General features: G+C 49.1%; 1 protein-coding gene and 1 long non-coding RNA gene across 3 annotated transcripts; one reads left to right on the top strand and one right to left on the bottom strand.

The window, feature by feature from the left end:
- The first annotated feature begins 30 nt into the window (after positions 1–30).
- Positions 31–15,734, top strand: CHST12 (carbohydrate sulfotransferase 12). 2 transcript variants are annotated; one of them, XM_030577174.1, is made up of 2 exons: positions 31–104; positions 14,041–15,734. In XM_030577174.1, the coding sequence occupies exon 2, from the start codon at positions 14,135–14,137 to the stop codon at positions 15,392–15,394; it is 1,260 nt and encodes a 419-aa protein (XP_030433034.1). In that variant the 5' UTR covers positions 31–104; positions 14,041–14,134; the 3' UTR covers positions 15,395–15,734. The 2 variants fall into 2 exon arrangements, with proteins under 2 accessions (XP_030433034.1, XP_030433033.1); XM_030577173.1 differs by having other exon boundaries at positions 66–172.
- On the bottom strand, positions 3,348–17,820 carry LOC115658378. The gene is made up of 3 exons (XR_004002254.1): positions 17,742–17,820; positions 17,017–17,223; positions 3,348–5,794 (listed from the first exon to the last, which is right to left on the bottom strand). It is a non-coding gene; the product is annotated as an uncharacterized LOC115658378 (long non-coding RNA).
- Between the last annotated feature and the right edge of the window lie 1,042 nt (positions 17,821–18,862).

The raw sequence follows: 18,862 nt of genomic DNA on the forward strand, positions 1-18,862 counted from the left end.
GGACCCCCCCGGCCGGCTTCTCGCGAGAGGCGGCGGCTCAGGGGGAGGAGTCGGGGCTGCAGCCGCTGCTGGAGGCTCCGCTCGCCGAGCGGCTCCGGGCGGAGGTGAGAGCGGGACCCGGAGGCGGGGGCTCCGGCCGGGCGCTGGGATGGAGCCGTGACTCCCTAGTCAGGTGCGAGGGGTCCGCAACGTCCCACTCCCTTCCGGGCACAGCTGGCCAGGGGTGCCGGGTCCCCTCTCCATCCCCGGGGTGCAACCGCCCCTCCCTTCCGGGCACAGCTGGCCAGGGGTGCCGGGTCCCCTCTCCATCCCCGGGGTGCAACGGCCCCTCCCTTCCGGGCACAGCTGGCCAGGGGTGCCGGGTCCCCTCTCCATCCCCGGGGTGCAACGGCCCCTCCCTTCCGGGCACAGCTGGCCTGGGGTGCCGGGTCCCCTCTCCATCCCCGGGGTGCAACGGCCCCTCCCTTCCGGGCAGAGCTGGCCTGGGGTGCCGGGTCCCCTCTCCATCCCCGGGGTGCAATGGCCCCTCCCTTCCGGGCACAGCTGGCCAGGGGTGCTGGGTTCCCCTCTCCATCCCCGGGGTGCAACGGCCCCTCTCTCCCAGGCGCAGCTGGCCAGGAGTGCCGGGTCCCCTCTCCATCCCTGGGGTGCAACGGCCCCTCCCTTCCGGGCACAGCTGGCCAGGGGTGCTGGGTTCCCCTCTCCATCCCCGGGGTGCAACGGCCCCTCCTTTCCGGGCACAGCTGGCCAAGGGTGCTGGGTTCCACTCTCCATCGCCAGGATGTAGCTCCTCCCCTTCGGGCACAGCTGGGCAGGGGTGCTGGGTTCCCCCCCCCGTCCCTCCCCGTGGTGCAACAGCCCCTCCCCTCCATTTCCCTGCGGGCTCAGCTGGCCAGGGGTGCTGGGTTCCCTCCTCCATTCCCAGGGTGCAACACCTCCTCCCTTCCAGGCACAGCTGGTAACTGGTGCTGGATTCCCCTCTCCATCCCCAGGATGCAGTGACTCCCTTCCGGGCACAGTTGGCCAGTGATGCTGGGTTCCCGCCTCCATTCCCGGAGTGCAACGGCCCCTCTTTTCCGGGCACAGTTGGCCCACGGTATATGGTTTGCCCCTTCCACCAGGCCACAGGCTGGCTTCCTGCTACCTCTGGGGTGCAGCACACCTGACCCTCCCCTCTAGGCACAGCTGGCCATCAGTGCTGCCGACCCCAGGTTTATTTCCATGCATTTAATGCTGGGTCGGTTTTGTTAATGTGAATACTAACGGGGAAGCTCAGATCTACCAGTTCAGTTCCTTCTCCAGCTGCCCAGCTTCCTGTCATTGATCTTTGTGGCCAGCATATGTGCAGAGGGATGGCAGTGCGGGGGTGACTTGTTGTGCCTGCAGCCGCACTCAAGGCAGAAAGCCAGGTGCTGTGGGTGAGGCTTTCAGAGGGCTCTGTGTAGCCCGGGGTGCCCCTGGGAAAGCACAGAACGGGCTAGGAATGCTGCTGGCCATGGTTCCAGGGGACTCTGGGCAGTATCGGAGCCTGAGTCCAGCCGGGGATCCTGATATTACCTGACAGAGAGTCGGGAGGGAGATAGTGCTGTGGCTATCAAGGGTGCTGGAAGCAGCTGGCTGTCAGGAATGGGGACCATGGGGAGTCTCTGTTGATCTCTGTCAAACCCAGATGTTGGAAGTTGGTGGCATTAAAGCAACTTTTACACTTGTGACTGGACTTGCTTGATACAGATATGGGTGCGAGGTGGGGAATTTTCCCTTTATGTAGTCCAGCTGTACTTTATCACTTTGGACCTGCTATATTCCCCACCCTTCATGTGTATTCATCCGTTTGCCTTTTTCCTTCTTTGCTTGGATCTGAACGGAAATCAGTGGAAGCTAGAAATAGAAGCAAGATTTCAGAGTAATAGCTGGGGAGGGAGTGGAAGTGCCTATGTGGAGACTGGGTTTTATGTTTTGTCCTTGATGGGTAAGGCCCTAGTCTTATGATGTGGGAATCTGTGGCCCTGAGTCTAGCCCAGTCTAATCTTTGGACTTGATTCGCCACTCATTAGACTGCTGTAAATCAGGTGACTCAGCTGAAGTCAGTGAAGTTATTCTGGTTCCAAACCGGTGTGGAGAGACTCTGTATTTATACTGCAGCCGTCAGAGGGTTAGCTCAGTGCCTCACTACCCTATATCAGGCTAATGAAATGAGATATTTGCAAGTCTGGCTACAGTTGGGACAACAGATCTGTAATATTAGGTCTTTAAATAACTGCATGGGTTTAGCATGGAAATTGAGAAGGCAGCAGAAATCTGATAAAAGATAATCTGTATCAACTGCTATTTGTAGTAGGTCATGTATCTTCTTTTCATGCATCTAGGCCTGCATGATGAGACCTTTATGTAGCCCACCCCTTCACCAGTGGATCAGCAGAAGGTATACTATGCCTAAAAGGGCTGGTAACTCCTAGAGCAGAGGTTCTCAAACTGTGGTCTGCGGACCACCAGTGGTCCACAAGCTCCTTTCAGGTGGTCCGTAGATAGTTCCCTCTAAGGTGTGCGCCTGGGCGGCCGCACGCAAGAAAATGAAGGGCCACCCACCTAATTAGTGGAGCCACGCAGGCTTGGCTCCACTAATTAGGTGCCTGGACCCTGGAGAAGATGTGCAGGTAAGGTGAGGTGGTGGCCTTGGGGGGAATAGGGGGTAGGTGGGTGGGGGCAGTAGGGTGAGAAGAGGGGGTGGGGGGCATTTGGGATCTGCAGGGCTGCAGCGGCCAGAGAAAGTGGCGACTTTCCCCAGCTCCAGGGCTGCTGGGGAGAGACGGCCCTCCTTCCCAGCCCTAGCTCGGGGCTGCCGGGGTGAGGGGGAGAGAGACACCCCCCTCCATCCTAGTCCCAGCGAGGGAGCTGTTGGAGAGAGGGAGAGACACCCCTCCATCCCAGTCCCAGCTCAGAGCTGCCAGGGCGAGGGAGAGAGGGAGAGACACCCCTCCATCCCAGTCCCAGCGAGGGGGCTGTTGGAGAGAGGGAGAGACCCCCCCTCCATCCCAGTCCCAGCGAGGGGGCTGTTGGAGAGAGGGAGAGACCCCCCCTCCATCCCATTCCCAGCGAGGAGGCTGTTGGAGAGAGGGAGAGACCCCCCCTCCATCCCAGTCCCAATTTGGGGGCTGCTGTGGTGGGGAAGAGAGAGAGAGACGCCCTTCCCCACCCCACCACCCGCTCCTTCCCAGCTCAGGGGCTGCTGTGGCGGGGTAGAGAGAGCACATCAATCGCATTAGAAAGGTAAGACTACTGATATTAAAATATGAGTTGTGTGCTTTTATTTGTAGAACAAAAAAAAGTTTATTATTAAGGGGTTTTTTTTATGTAGTGTTTTTATCCAAAGCTAACGGTACAAAGAGCATTTGGAAAGATCATTAAAGTGGTCCACTGAGACCCTCAGCAATTTTCAAGTGGTCTGTGGAAAAAAGAGTTTGAGAACCACTGTCTTAGAGGATACCTCAGTGGTGCAGTCATCTTCCTCCATAGTCCTAGCCCTGGCTGGCTGGGGCGTGTTGGAACTCCGCACTTTTACGTGCAGCCGAATAACACGTTTGTTTCAATACACTGTGTAATGGGTTTTGTAACTCAGTTGTGTGTTTCCTGTATTAGCCCAGGTCATTTCCATGGCTTTGGAAACTGGCAGTCCCTAATAGATCTTCACGAGTTTGTGGTGTGGTGAATGGATGGGGAAATCCCCACTCTGGTGTTTTTATGCTTTTCTTTTTCTCTCTGACTCTTAGGGTTATAATTTTAAAATAGGCCATCTGACATTTTAAAAAGTTTTCACTATTGAGTTGGGACAGGGTATTAAATAGCCTGAGGTCTGTGCCCCCTCTCCTGGCCTCTAAAGACCAGAGAACAGCAGACTTTGATCAGATACGACAGACAGAAAAATGGTAAATTACCATTTTCCTGGGAAATCTTTGTTTCATAAATATGTGGGCTGCTGCAAGCTAGTGTTGCCATCAGAACTTGCTCTTTGATAACCCACTTAATTACTAAGCTATAAAGCTACTAAGCTATAAAGCAGTTTATTAATTGCTCTGAAACCCAATAGGCAAAGTCTCAGTATGGAGTAAAATATCACAGCTGTAAATTATAAATGCTAAAGCAATAAACAATTGAAAATTGGCCATACAAAAGGGATTTCTAGTGTAAATTCAGACAATATGAATTGCAGCCTTCTGCAACGCTTCCTTCCCCCCACCCCCTCCAGGTATATAGCCCACACTGTGCTAAGATGCAATAGCAAAATAACTTACTACATGACCCCAGGAGTGGGGACCGAAGCCTGAGCCCGCCCAATCCCTGCCACCCTGGGGGAGGTGTGGTAGCAGGGGCAAAGCCCCACTGCCCCGGGGGGATAATAAAAGCTGAAGCCCAAGGGCTTCAGCCACAGACAGGGGGCCTGTAATCTCAGCCCCACTGCCCAAAGCTGAAGCCCTTCAGCTTCGGCCCCAGACATTGGGGCTCAGGCTTTGGCCCCTGGCCCCAGCAAGTCTAAGCCAGCCCTGGCGACCCCATTAAAACAGGGTTGCGACCCACTTTGAGGTCAGCCCACAGTTTGAGAACGGCTGCACTAGCGTAAGCCTGATTTGTCTCTGCACTGGGGTTTGTATCAGTATGACTACACTGATGTAATTACACAGATGCAAATTTATCTTGTCTAGACAAACCTTTACATTTTTGCAGTGTGTGGGAGAAGCAGTTTAGTTTGAATGTTGGGAAAATAAGCAAAATTCTTTCTTGGTTTTGGCTGAGTCAGCACAGTCCTGCTCTGACTCTGATGTCAGAATCTGCTGAGTTTCCCCTCTTGCAGAAAGCAGATCCTCAGCACTGAGTTGGTCTCAAACATTTTACACCATATATTGAAATAAAAACCCGAAGTGTGCTTGACTAAACATATCCCACTGGAGATTTGGTGATTTATGAGTCGGGGCTGGATGGCTCAGGTGATGGACAGTAGAGTTCCCTGGCAGTCATGGGGGAAAAATGTGGTAAGTCTTGGCAAAAAATGTGAGCGACAAATTTTTCTAAAGTCTCATGTCCTGTTATATCATGCAAGCCCCTTCCCCCTGCCAAAAAAATATGTTAAAGGACCAGGAACAGAAGAAAATCAGTCATAGCAAAAGCTCTTAAGCCTCATTGGTGAGGGCCTGGCCTGCATCTTCAGCTTCTCTGGAGGAGAAAGTGTAGCCAGAAGTCCTAGGCGTGGGGAAGAGGGGGTCTTGGAATCCATTGCAATAATAACCGCTGGAGTCAGTGGGCACCGACCCCTATGACAAACACCCTGGCTCTGTGCCAGAGGTTAGGAGCCGCTATCTCTGGTGGTTACTGTGGCATCTGTGACTGTTGTCACCTGAGATAAATAGCCATGCTTACTAATGAGAGGGAGAGCCAGTCACTGGTTCCAATCCAGGCCAGGTCAGTTGTAGCTAAAAGTTATTACCATCCAATGGCTGTTAACTGGCCTGTATGAAATGAGTTTGGTGCTCAGCCCGGGTCCCACTTGACAGGCATCCACGTCACAAATACCACCCCCTTAACTGGCATCGAAGGATGTTCTTCCTGGCATTCTCAGCTTTGAGACCAAGGGCTGCACGGGCCATATAGTGCAAACTCCCTACTCACCTGTAGAGGTTGTCTCTTCTGGTTATGGCTCAGGCACCTGTCTCAGATCCCTGTTCTCTGTGTGTATATACAGATACCTTTAGTCTCCAATGCTTTCAGCCTGGCATCTTTTATTAGTACTAAAATCACACTGACACTGAAAAAGAGAGAAAATAAGAATTGACAGAATGTCTTTGTTTTTCCCCCTGCATTAGTTGGCTTAGTTTAACTAAGTCTCATTAAGAGTTTCTGATAGAAATCCCATCAGTGAATGTGGGCACTGACGGAGTTAACAGGAGAGGATTTGGTTTGATCCTCCATTGATTATTGCTATGTATCTTGGAAAATCAGTCTGTGCTCTGGTAGATGGTGTGCTGTACCCTGGAAAGCAGGCTTGAGCCCTTGGGGTGGGGTGGGTAAAGCTGCATGGATTCAGTGGCTTTCAAAATGAACATACTTCCAATGATCAGAGGGCTGCGAGTGTTTGTTACAATGCTAAACGCTGTGTTTTGGTAAGGCTAACACTTCCGTTACTTGAGAGAGGGCGTCCTGGCGTGGGAGATTTCACTGTAGTGCTGGCAGGCTGCTGTGTCTGCACCAGGTTATGGAGAGTGATTGGTGTAGAGTTTGCAAGTGAATGATTCTCTTTGAAACATTATTATTATTATTTAATTGCATCCCAGTAGCGTCTAATGCCTCCAGCCAGGATTGGGGGAACCCACTATTCTGGGCACTGTACACATCCAGAATAGAAAACAGTCCCTTCTGCAAAGAATTCACAGACCTACCGACAAGCTAGGCCAACAGATACAGACAAACAAAAAAAAATGCAATTTGCCAAGCAGCAGCATTCCAAATCTCCCATGAATGGGCTGAGACTGCAAGCCTAAGTATTGGCATATAAATATCCACATAGTGGCATTGGAACAATTTGTATAGTGAGGGCGCTGAGAGCCATTGAACCAAACTGTAAACCCTGTATAGGATGGAAACTACTTCAAGCCAGGGCATGCTGCCATGCGCCCAGCACCCCTAATTCCAGCAGCCCTGCATACACACACATTACCGTTTACCCCTTTGCATCTTCCTAGGCATCTCTTAGATCCAGTCAGTCCTCATCTTAACTGACCTTGCCTAGAGAAAAATTGCTGAGTAATACCTGCCGCCTTACTCTTCAGAGTGGAATGTATTCTGTCCTCTTCCAGTCCTTGCTGACGTACAGAACAAGAGGCTGAGTCCAAGACCCATATCTCAATGCTTGGTACTGCAGTGCAAAGCGATAGATCACCAGCCACTCTTGGTCATTGGCCTTTTCATACCTCATCAGTGCAAGCAAATGCATTTTAAAAAAATCCCAAAATTGTGCATTTTAAGTATGTTTGGACAAACTGAGCTAAAACGCTGATTCAGAGCTCTAATCTTTCACTGCTCTTCTGTTTATTAGCACGTATTTAGCCTAGTCCTAATGGGGTAACCCAGTGGTTAGATCCAGGGGCTAGGTAATGAGATTCCTGCGTTCTAATCCCATTCTGTCACTGACCCACTGTGCCACCTTAAAGGTTTCAAGAAAACACATTAAAGGTTTCAAGAAAACACTCTGCAAATACATTAGAAGCAAGAGGAAGACCAAGGACAAGGTAGACCCGTTACTCAATAAGGGTGGTGGGGGGAATAATAACAGAAAATGTGGAAATGGCAGAGGTGCTTAATGCCTTTTTGTTTCGGTTTTCACCAAGAAGGTTGGTGGTGATTGGACGTCTAACGTAGTGAATGCCAGTGAAAACGATGTAGGATCAGAAGAGGCTAAAATAGTGAAAGAACAAGTTAAAAATTACTTGGACAAATTAGATGTCTTCAAGTCAGCCGGGCCTGATGAAATGCATCCGGGGGTATGGCTACAGGGTATGGCTACACTTACAGTTGTACAGCGCTGGGAGTTACAGCTGTCTTTGTACAGCTGTGTAGGGAAAGTGCTGCAGTGTGGCCACACTGACAGCTTACCAGAGCTGCAGTGTGGCCACATTTGCAGCATTTGCAGCGCTGTTGGGAGTGGTGCACTGTGGGCAGCTATCCCAGCATTCAAGTGGCTGCAACGTGCTTTTCAAAATGGGGGTGGGGTGCAGTGTGACAGGGAGCGTGGGGGAGACAGAGAGATTGGATTTTGGGAGCTGACACTGTTCTCAGCTCCCTGCCTTGCAAGTTCTAAGGACTGGAAGATACACAGCACCAACCTTTAATCATTTTAAAAGTATTGACCCCTTCCCCCACCCCTCTCTTATTCACTAAATGCAAATTATGCACTCCTAAATAGCCTTCAGACCACATAAGCAGCTGCTCAACACGGACTCCCCTCTCTCCTCAAGCAAACAGCTGTGAACATTCCAAAGCAATTCCCCTGCCTCCACTCGTCGCTAGCTGGAGCAAAGAGCAGCTGTGTTTGTTTTTTAGATAAGAAGCTCCGGGGAGCTCGATGTTCAGCCATTCTTCCGGTTTGTTGTGGACAGGAATTCTGGGATACCTCCTAATACCCTGGAGGCCAATAACAGCATTTTTGGTGGCCATACTTGATGAGCAGCGCTGCATCACCAGCGCTGCAATCGCTACACCCCAAGCAGCCCAGGTGTACAGCCAGCGCTGCAGCCAGGGAGTTGCAGCGCTGGATGTGCCTTGCAGGTGTGGACAGTTACTAAGTTGCAGCGCTGTAAACCCACCACCAGCGCTGCAACTCTCCAGTGTAGCCAAGCCCCTAGAGTACTCAAGGAGCTGACTGAGGAGCTATCTGAGCCGTTAGCGATTATCTTTGAAAAGTCATGGAAGACGGGAGAGATTCCAAAAGACTGGAAAAGGGCAAATATAGTGTCCATCTATTAAAAAAAAAAAGGAGAAAAGGACAAGCCAGGGACTTACAGACCAGTCAACTTAACTTCTGTACCCGGAAAGACAATGGAGCAAATAATTAAGCCATCAATTTGCAAACATCTAGAAGACAATAAGGTGATAAGTAACAGTCACATGGATTTGTCAAAAACAAATTGTGTCAAACCGACCTGATAACTTTCTTTGAAGGGGTAACAAGCCTGGTGGATGGGAGGAGCGATAGACGTGGTATATCTTGACTTTAGTAAAGCTTTTGACACTGTCTCGCGTGACCTCATAAACAAACTAGGGAAATGCAACCTAGATGGAGCTACTGTAAGGTGGATGCAAAACTGGTTGGAAAACCGTTCCCAGAGAGTAGTTATCAGTGGTTCACAGTCATGCTGGAAGGGCATAATGAGTGGTGTCCTGCAGGGATCAGTTCTGGGTCCAGTTCTGTTCAATATCTTCATCAATGATTTAGATAATGGCATACAGAGTACACTTATAAAGTTTGCGGACAATACCAAGCTGGGAGGGGTGGCAAGTGCTTTGAGGGATAGGATTATAATTCAAAATGATCTGGACAAACTACAGAAATGGTCTGAAGTAAATGGGATGAAATTCAATAAGGATAAATGTAAAGTACTCCATTTAGGAAGGAACAATCAGTTGCACACATATAAAATGTGAAATGATTGCCTAGGAAGGAGTACTGCAGAAAGGGATTTGGGGGTCATAGTGGACCACAAGCTAAATATGAGTCAACAGTGCAACACTGTTGCAAAAAAAAGTGATCATTCTAGGATGTATTAGCAGGAGTGTTGTAAACAAGACAGGAAAAGTAATTCTTCCCCTCTATTCTGTGCTGATTAGGCCTCAGCTGGAGTATTGTGTCCAGTTCTGGGCACCACATTTCAGGAAGGATGTGGACAAATTGGAGAGAGTCCAGAAAAGAGCAACAAATGATTAAAGGTCAAGAAAACATGACCCAGGAGGGAAGATTGAAAAAACTGGGTTTGTTTAGTTTGGAAAAGAGAAGACTGAGAGGGGACATAACAGTTTTCAAGTATGTAAAAGGTTGTTACAAGGAGGAGGAAGAAAAATTGTTTTTCTTAACCTCTGAGGATAGGGCAAGAAGCAATGGGCGTAAATTGCAGCAAGGGAGGTTTAGGTTGGACATTAGGAAAACTTCCTAACTGTCAGGATGGTTAAGCACTGGAATAAATGGCCTAGGGAGGTTGTGGAGTCTCCATCATTGAAGATTTTTAAGAGCAGGTTAGACAAATACCTATCAGGGATGGGCTAGATAATACTTTAGTCCTGCCATGAGTGCAGGGGACTGGACTAGATGACCTCGCGAGGTCCCTTCCAGTTCTATGATTCTGTGCTGCTTTGGCTCGCATGTGGGAAAGAGGGAAGTGTGCTTGTCTCCAGGGCATATGTATCCAGAGCTGTGTTACTGCACTTCGTTGTGGAGTTTTCCCGCTGCGCCATTTTTGTTTAGTTTACAACCTGGGGAGGGGTTTGCTTGCTGTTTTTTGTTTATCCTGATTCATCTGGATGGAGAGCAGTGTCTCAAAGCAGGTGCTGACTTTGCATGCCAACAATCCCACGGCCTCACTCTTGGCTTCTTTAGATTCTTCCCTTCCCTGCAAATTTCCCATTTGTAGAGAAAATTCACTATCGATATAAAGGGCCTCGTTGTGTGGACGGGTGCAGGGTTAAATCGGTTTAACGCTGATAAATTCAGTTTAAACGCGTAGTGTAGACCAGGCCAGAGTTTGTCTAACCAATCCCAGTCTCTGTGCCCATTGGGTGTGGTGCTGCGCATGAGGTTCCATGAAGAATCCCCTCCTAGCCATGAGTCCCAATACGCTTCAGATGTTGTATTTTAAATCAAATGTACTGTTGCCAGGCGCTGGTTGGATTTGGCCGATGCTCTTTATTTTTAATTTCTCTCCCTTTACGATGTGGAATTGTTGCTGCCCTGAGAGGCCATGTGTGTGTGAACTAGCTGGCAAACAGCCTCAGCATTTTGGGAGGAAAGAAACCCAGCGCTGGTTTTGAAAAGGCTCCTTTCAGAGCTACTTAATGTGCACAAATGGTTTTGTTTTCATAACTGATATGGATATGGTTTGTTTTGAGGCTGTTAAACAGAATGGAGATGTCAGCAGAAAGGGTTGCTTTTGTGTTTTAGAAGTTTTGGTTTTTTAATTGGTGCTTTTCTCTGTTGATAGTCTAAATGCTCCTCGGGAGTGAGATTGTGCAGTTAACACCTTTTTATTCACCTTCCTAAGTAACATCTCATCCAAGAGAGAGGTTTTAAAATAGAAAAATGATTATTTTCTCTGAAAATACTGGGAACCTTCTAACCACTCTAATGAGTTGCACTTCTCTGGCCCCTGCCTGCCATCCATCCAATGATCTCAAAGGGCTTTACAAAGATTAATGAACTAAACAGCATAATTACCCTGTCATAATACTCACCTACATTGCACCTATTTTACAGGTGGGGAAACTGAGACAGGGAGGCCAAGACCAACATTTTCAAGAGTGGTCACTTATTTTGGGTAGGTCAGTTTTTGGGAACCCCACAAGAGGCCGGTTTCCATAAGTGCTGAGTGCCTACGGCGCCCGTTGGAAGTCAGTGGGCGCTGAGAGCACTCAAGGTGCCTTGAATTGAGCTTCTAAAATCAGAGGCCACTTTTGAAAATTTGGCTGCAAGTGACTGGCCCAAGTTCCCACAGGGAGCTGGGAATAGACTCTGGATCTCCTAACTCCTGGCCTTTAACTGCAAGACCATTTTTCCCTTGGCTGCTGAGCCAAACAACTTGCATTGCTGTCCTGTTGGCTGCAAACATGACTCTGCTCAGTTATCTTCCAAATTGTTTTCTTTGTACATGTGCGTGTAGTGCTATTAATATCAATGAGGGGGACGCATCACGTGTATTTTGCAGGAAGTTAACTTGTGCACAAATGCTCACAGTGTTACCGCTACTTGTAAGCTCTTTGGGGCAGGGATCATCTATTTTGTTCAGGGTTTGTGCAGCTCCTACTAGCATGGGCTCCTTGCCATGACTAGGGCTCCTAGGTGCTACAGCAATTCAAAGAATAATACTAATTGCTTGGGGGTTATGAACTGAACTTATGTCACCAACTTAGTCCCAGCTCAGTTATTTGAACTATTGTCCTGCCCTCACTAGTCTGAGTTGACCTTCATGAAAGGAGCACTGTCTAAAATGCTTCTAAGGTCCTTTAAGGAGCAGAGGGAGTGGCTGAATAGTCTTGATATACTGCAAGAGGGCAAGGAGAAGACTTATTTGCAGTTGATGGGGGGGCAAGGGGAAGATCAGGAGTGATGACCTTTGAGCGACACTAATCCCCAAAACCTTGGTTTTGTTTACAGAAAATAAATAGAATTTTAGGGGGAGGAGGGAAATCGTGAAACTTAAAAGTAAATAAATACATTGGTTTCAGTGCAAACAGTTTGGGTTTTGTGAGAGCTGAATGCTGCAGAATCCGGCTCCGGCATCACAACCAAGACGTGAAATTGACAATAAACAGAGCTGGCCAGTTTCCCCGTCCACACTGAATGAGGTGCAAAAAGGCAACTCGGTGTCTCTCTCCCCTCTTGCATATTATTATTGATTATTTGTATTACAGTAGCATCTAGAGGCCCCAAGTGAGATAGGGCCCATTTGCGCTAGGCACTGTACAAACCCATTATAAGAGAGAGCCCCTGCTGTAATGATTCTGTAGTCAAAACAGACAGAGAGTCGACGGGAGGGGGAACAGAGGCCCAGGGAGGTGAAGTGACCTGTCAGGGTCACACAGTGGATCAGTGGCAGAGGTGGGAATAGACCATGGAGAACCTGAGTCCCAGTCCAGTGTCCTGTCCACTGGGCCATGCTGCTCTGACCCTCTGTCTGTTCCTTGCTCCCTCTTACCTTCCATTAAGCCACTGGAGAGGCTTTGCTTGTGGGACAGTCCTGAGCTCTCAAGCTTTTTCCCCACTGCGGGTCTGACTAAAGGAAGAGCTAAATTGAGTAGGAGCTGAGGCCACTGCATTCAGCTTGCTTGGCTCTCCAGCCCTCACCTTGCATGTATACCCTGATTAGAAAAAATGCATCTGTGCTTGGGAGTGGAGTATACAGCTGTTTCCCTTCCACAAACCTCCCTCTGGGACCATGTGTGCAGCTAGTGAGGGGAAGTTAGGAAATCTGGGTTCTGTTCCATACTCTGACACAATCTATGGTGACAGACATTGAGCGAATATTTTAACCTCTGTGCTTCAATTTCTCTATCTGTAACTGAATAGCACCGCCTGCCAAGGAGTGTGTGAGGCTTAGCTAATATGGCTTGGATGCTATCAGAAATGCAAAATATGTTGGGCCAGACAAGAGGCCCCCCTGCTCAACACATTCCAGAAAAGCAGGACAGGTTTATCTTGGCTGGAGCAACCCTGAAGCTGCATGAGCTCAGTAGTCATACAGCCAATGTAAAACCCTGAAGAATGTTAAATAGGATTTTTATCGGGGCCAGGTCCATTTATAAATTAGAGGCAAGTTTGGATTAAATCATAGGAAAAACTCCTTGTGGCAAAAGCAAATAGGGGAATAACTGCCAAGAGAGGTCACTGAGTTATCATCTGTGGGATACATTCAAACAGAGATTAAATAAAGCATAGCACTGGGCCAACTCACAGTCCATAGAGAGAGATGAATTTTGACCTCTGATGTCCCCAGCAATGACACCCTTCATGCCCGTTCCCTGATAGAATCTCTATTTTCCACACAGTATTGTGACTTTAGGAGCATCTGAATGAAGGAGGTCAGACCACATTATGGGATTGCTTACGTCAAATGTTCAAAAATCATGAGGCAGGCCCCCAACATGAATTATATGGGTTTAAAAAATGAGTTTAAAAAATAAATTCTGTCTAATTTTTATGTTCTTCCTGCTTTTTGAGACTTAATGGTTCATGTTTACAAGCTTCTCTTATGAGGGCTGGAATCTTATTTTTATTTTTTTGTAATGGAAGTGGAGAGTCTCAAGTAATCACATGACTCTCGGAGCAGGAGTCCTTAAGAAAAATACCGACTGTTGTAACACTCACAATAAAACTTCAGGAGATGACAACTGACTTTGACTCCAACAATCCTGTAATGTAGCCAGAGCCCCCTCTTGGCAGGGCCTGTCCGCACTAACCTGTCTGCATGCAGCACCGTGCCTAAGAACTCAGTTACTTTCACTTTCTGATCCCCAACCGCCTGCAACTCAATAAGTGGGGTGGCAGCAACTGGTTATGCTATCGACTTGTATGTCTGATGCTGGGCCACATCAAGGGGGAAGGCCTGCATTTAACCCCACGAGGGCCAGTGGTCTGTGTAGTTGGGTGGGAACAGGATGTTTCATACAGCACCTGTCATACAAAACCTTACGGTGAGGAGTACGTATGGCTGCATGGAAGCCGTTACCCTGCAGAGTCACACTACATCAGAGTGTTCAGGAGACTGACTAACTTTGTTTTTTGTACCCTTCCAGGCTCCTTGTCAGAAGCACAATGTGGTTTCTCAAGCACCACTGTGTGTGGCTGAGGTGAACTCAGGAGAAAGAGACCACCGTAGCAACAGCCAGGATGACCAAAGCACGGCTGTTCCGCCTCTCGGTGGTGCTAGGTTCCGTCTTCATGATCCTGCTGATTATCGTGTACTGGGACAACGTGGGGACGGCTCATTTCTACCTGCACACGTCCTTCTCCAGGCCTCATGCCCTGGGCACTCCACCCACCGCTGCTCAGGATGAAGATCGCGAAGGCTTGTTGGACGTGGATGAGTTTTTAGAGAAGCTACTGAGTTCTGGCCTGAGGCAGAATGGCCCCTTGAACAGAAAGATGGAGCAGGCCCCACTTCAGGGCTCCAGCAGGCCCGTCTTGGGCAACATGGAGGAGAATGTGAGAGGCTATGACTGGTCCACCCGCATTGCCAGAGTGAGTCTGGACCAGGAGAAGCTGCAGGCTGAGCGTCGGAGGACACTGCGTGAGTTCTGCGCCAATTCCAGTTTCGCCTTCCCTGCTAAGGAGCGTTCCTTTGACGACATTCCCAACTACGAGCTGAACCACCTGATCGTGGATGACCGCCACGGCATCATCTATTGCTATGTTCCCAAAGTGGCCTGCACCAACTGGAAGCGGGTGATGATCGTGCTGAGTGAGAGCCTGCTGGATCAGGGTGTCCCCTACCGGGACCCCCTGGACATTCCCCGAGAGCACGTCCACAACTCCAGCACCCACCTGACTTTCAACAAGTTCTGGCGCCGGTACGGGAAGTTCTCCCGCCACCTCATGAAGATCAAGCTGAAGAAATACACCAAGTTCCTCTTTGTACGTGATCCCTTCGTGCGGCTCATCTCTGCCTTCCGCAGCAAGTTTGAGCTGGAGAATGAAGAGTTCTACCGGCGCTTTGCCATACCCATGCTGAAGCTCTACTCCAACCACACCAACCTCCCCACCTCTGTTAGCGAGGCCTTCAGGGCGGGCCTCAAAGTCTCCTTCCCTGACTTCATCCAGTACTTACTGGACCCCCGGACAGAGAAGATGGCCCCTTTCAATGAGCACTGGAGGCAGGTTTACCGCTTGTGCCATCCATGCCAGATAGACTATGACTTTGTTGGGAAGCTGGAGACCCTCAACGAAGACGCGGCTCATCTGCTGCAGCTTCTCAATGTGGACAGGCTCCTCCACTTCCCCCCCAGCTACCGGAACAGGACTGCCAGCAGCTGGGAGGAGGACTGGTTTGCCAAAATCCCTCTGGCCTGGAGGCAGCAGCTCTACAAACTTTACGAGGCTGATTTTGTACTCTTTGGCTACCCCAAGCCAGAAAGTTTGCTTAAAGACTAAAAGCAATTGGAAATGGGGGGAGGGGGCTTACCAAAAATATTTAAAACTTCACAGTATCCCCCTCTTACTCTCCCAACCCAGGAAGATAAAATTAAGTATATTTTTTCTACTCATCTCCTTCCAAATTTGCAGGAATCCAGGATACTCCAGCCAGCTGTGCATCACCAGAAGACCCTCCCCCCTCCCTTTGCAATCAGAAGACTTCCTCGTTCACTCTGTCGGCTGTGTCCTTCGGTCCCTTTTTATTGATACTTTTTTAAAATTAATATATTTAAAATATTTAATACAAATTGCGTGTTGTGGTGAAGGAAGAGATGGAGTAAAAAAAAAAGTCCCTGCCTTTGTGTGTTGTCTCAGTGCTGTTGTGTGCTGTGGAGGCACTGCTCCCAGGAGTGCCTGGGGTTTACAAAACACTCGAGGCTAAACTCAGAGCTGGTGTGTGCAGGCACTGCCCCATTGATCTTAGGGCACTTGTCCCTGCTTATGCCGGGTCTGAATTTGGCCCCCAGTAGGTTAGATTGAGCACGACGTTGCACAGCTGGAGTGCAAGCAATGACAGGATGGTGCATGGGGACCAGAGCAGGTGACTGGTGAACTGGCAAAGGCACGTCGGGGAAAGAGAGCGGATCCGGAAGTGGGGATGGGACACTTGGTGCCCAAGAGTTAAAGACCCTTTCTTGTTTCAGGAAGAAATTCTCCCTGGGCCTGTGTGAGTGTATAGGCATCGGCGGGAGTTTCACCCATAGGAAGTCCAGATAACTTATAAAGCCTTTTTCCTCAGCGGTAGCATGGCAGTTCAGTCAAACTGTGTGCATGGTACGGCTGTGTTAACAGCATCCTGTTCTGTGGTAGCCGCGTGGGAGTGGGCTGTTATCTCATATCTGCCATTGTCAGTGCTCTGAGGCTTTACTCTTCTCTTTTATGTGGTCATTCCTACCTGTCCACGCGCTTGTGTGCTGAGCTTGCTCCTGGATGACGCCATCTGCAGATATCAGCAACCGGGTTTCAAATGAACAAAAAGCAGCTAACAGAGAACAGCCACCTGGGAGCATCCATCCATCTAAGTCCGGGTGTTTATTTTTAGGGCCAAGCCGCTTGACCCTATCACTGGCCTCTAATTCAACACATGCAATCTCTAGAGATGTGACACGTTCACAGCCCCAAACTCATTAAGAGAACTTGGCTGGGGTGCATGGCTGGGATGCTTGCTGCCAGATGAGTGTTAAAGCAAAGCAGAGAGGTGTGTTGCCATTGCTCATGACATGATGGCCTAGTCCCCTGACTCTCTGTTTACACCAAATGATTGATGTGGGTTTAATCATCTGCTTTGATGGACACCGCTGCAGGGAGGGATGATTGCTTGCCATGCCAGAGGCATGTGGGCTGTTCCCAAAGGACATTTATGCTTTTAGAAATATTCTAGTCTCTGGCTGAATCTTTCTTTGATCGCTCTTACTAAATAAGGACTTGCCATCCAGCAATCTGGATAGGCTGGCAAACGTTTTATGGGCTACAATATTTAACCCTTTCACAGGCCTGTGAGAGATACTGGTAACAACTGTTGCTTAGCTCCTCAGATGCTACCACCGTGCCTGGCCTCATGATCTTACCTTATTTCTTACCTTTATTCATTTTCCTTCCAGGGGCGTCTGCAGGCAGGGATCTCTCCTTCCGTCTTCTCTGGCTCTCTCCAGCCTCCTTACATATTCTTCTCTCCTGTTGCTGCCTCCCAGATTTTCTGCTATTGCCTGCCCTCCCCTCCATTCTGCTAGATATGCTCCTGGCTCCAGTTCTTGATAAATACTCAGCCACTGCAGTAAACGTGTCACCTGCCAATGAAAGGTTAAAACCTCATGGCCAGACTAGAAATGGAAGGTCTGATTCTGATCCTGCCTGTGTAGTTACACCAGTGGGAGACCAGAATCAGGTCCTCAGAGTGTTTTTCAGCCCTCCATTGCATTGGAGTGTTTGAGAGTGAACCGAAAAGGAAGGGTTAAAGGGAAGCCACCGTTTCCAAGCTTTTTTTTTTTTTTTTAAAAATCAAGTCTGACTTCATCACTTGTTAATTTTTTCAATCCCCAGCAAATTGCTGTGAAGTTGAAAGATGCTCAAGAGTCTCATCTCTCTTAATGAGTAGTAATGGGGGTCTCTTGATGATTCCTAGCTCCTTAATTTCTGGAGGGCGGGGTGGCTAGAGTCGGTCAACCCTGCTTTTTAAAAATACATTTTGGATGTTTTCATCCATCTTCTGGGCAATTATTTTTTTACCCTGGTGAATTTAATGGGTGTTAAATATTTGTGAACATGAGAGGCCGGGAATGTAATGCAGACTTAGTGCCAAACATACCACAGACAACATGTGCCATACGAATTTCCTCCTACTTCCCCCACACAGTCCACTGGGGTCTCAGCTAAGATCACCAGAGGCACATTGCTTGATACAGACAGAGTAGGAATGGGTTGCTAGGCGGTTGCTGTTGCGACTGTTTTCGTTAGTGCAGTGTCACGTTCGATGGCAGTGGGCTGGTTTTGCAATTGGCAGGGAGCTCATGAAACAGTTGCAAACCCCACGTTGCTGACGTTCAGCAAGATTAGAATGGCAAACTACTCCTCCCACTCAGAGCCAAGTGGTATTTCCCCAGAGAGATGGGGAGAGGTTCTCCCCTCCACTACAACCTCTGTGCCCCATTCCGGAGGCACAGCTGGCCAGGGGAGATTATCCTTGGTGCTTAGTCATCGCCACACTGCCTCTCCACCCCTCCCTCAAGCCCCAGAGCGAGAGGAGGATGCCAGGGGAGTCACCATAGTGTGGCATGCTAAGGAGATTCTGTGCTGCTCCAAGTTATTTAGCAGCTCTTGGAAGGCTGCTGCAAATGAGAGCAGCATGAGGCTCTCCAGTTTATGCTGGTGGCCTCAGCAGCAGCCCAGAATGACACAAGGGTGGCACGGAGACTCCTTTGCCTTGCCACCCTGGGCTGTTTATTTTCTGCTGTGCCTGCTGGAGAAAGAATTCCCGCATCTCCCACTCCATAAGTCTAGGATGTGGCTATGGTTAATTCCATTCTAACTGCGTGAAAGGTCCTTGGAGTTGGAAAAGCCAAGTAAGTAGCAGGATGACTGTCCCAGTTGGGACTGAGGGGGACGTCTACACTTGGCACAAGAGGCGTGATTCCCATCTCACATAGACATGCTAGACCTCGAGCTAGTGCGCCAAAAACAGTAGTAGGGGAGCGGTGGCACAGCTAGCCATGCTGAGTACTCATTCATGGGCTTCAGGCACAACTAGCCCGTGCTACAGTGGCTACACTATTCTTAACATGCCAGCTCAATGTGAGCCTATCTGATGAGCTGGGAATCAGCCCCCTAGCTTGTAGTGTAGACATAGCCACAGGCCTGTGTACCAATGGGAGTTTAGGGTGCTTAGGACCTTACGGGGTAGAACAATAAAATTTGACATTTGACCTTCCG

Source organism: Gopherus evgoodei, chromosome 10, assembly GCF_007399415.2.
Source record: "Gopherus evgoodei ecotype Sinaloan lineage chromosome 10, rGopEvg1_v1.p, whole genome shotgun sequence".
Taxonomy (NCBI): Eukaryota; Metazoa; Chordata; order Testudines; family Testudinidae; genus Gopherus; species Gopherus evgoodei.

Excerpts from the sequence above, each read along its gene's own strand:
- CHST12 (XM_030577174.1), top strand. The coding sequence starts at position 14,135 with ATGACCAAAGCACGGCTGTTCCGCCTCTCGGTGGTGCTAGGTTCCGTC.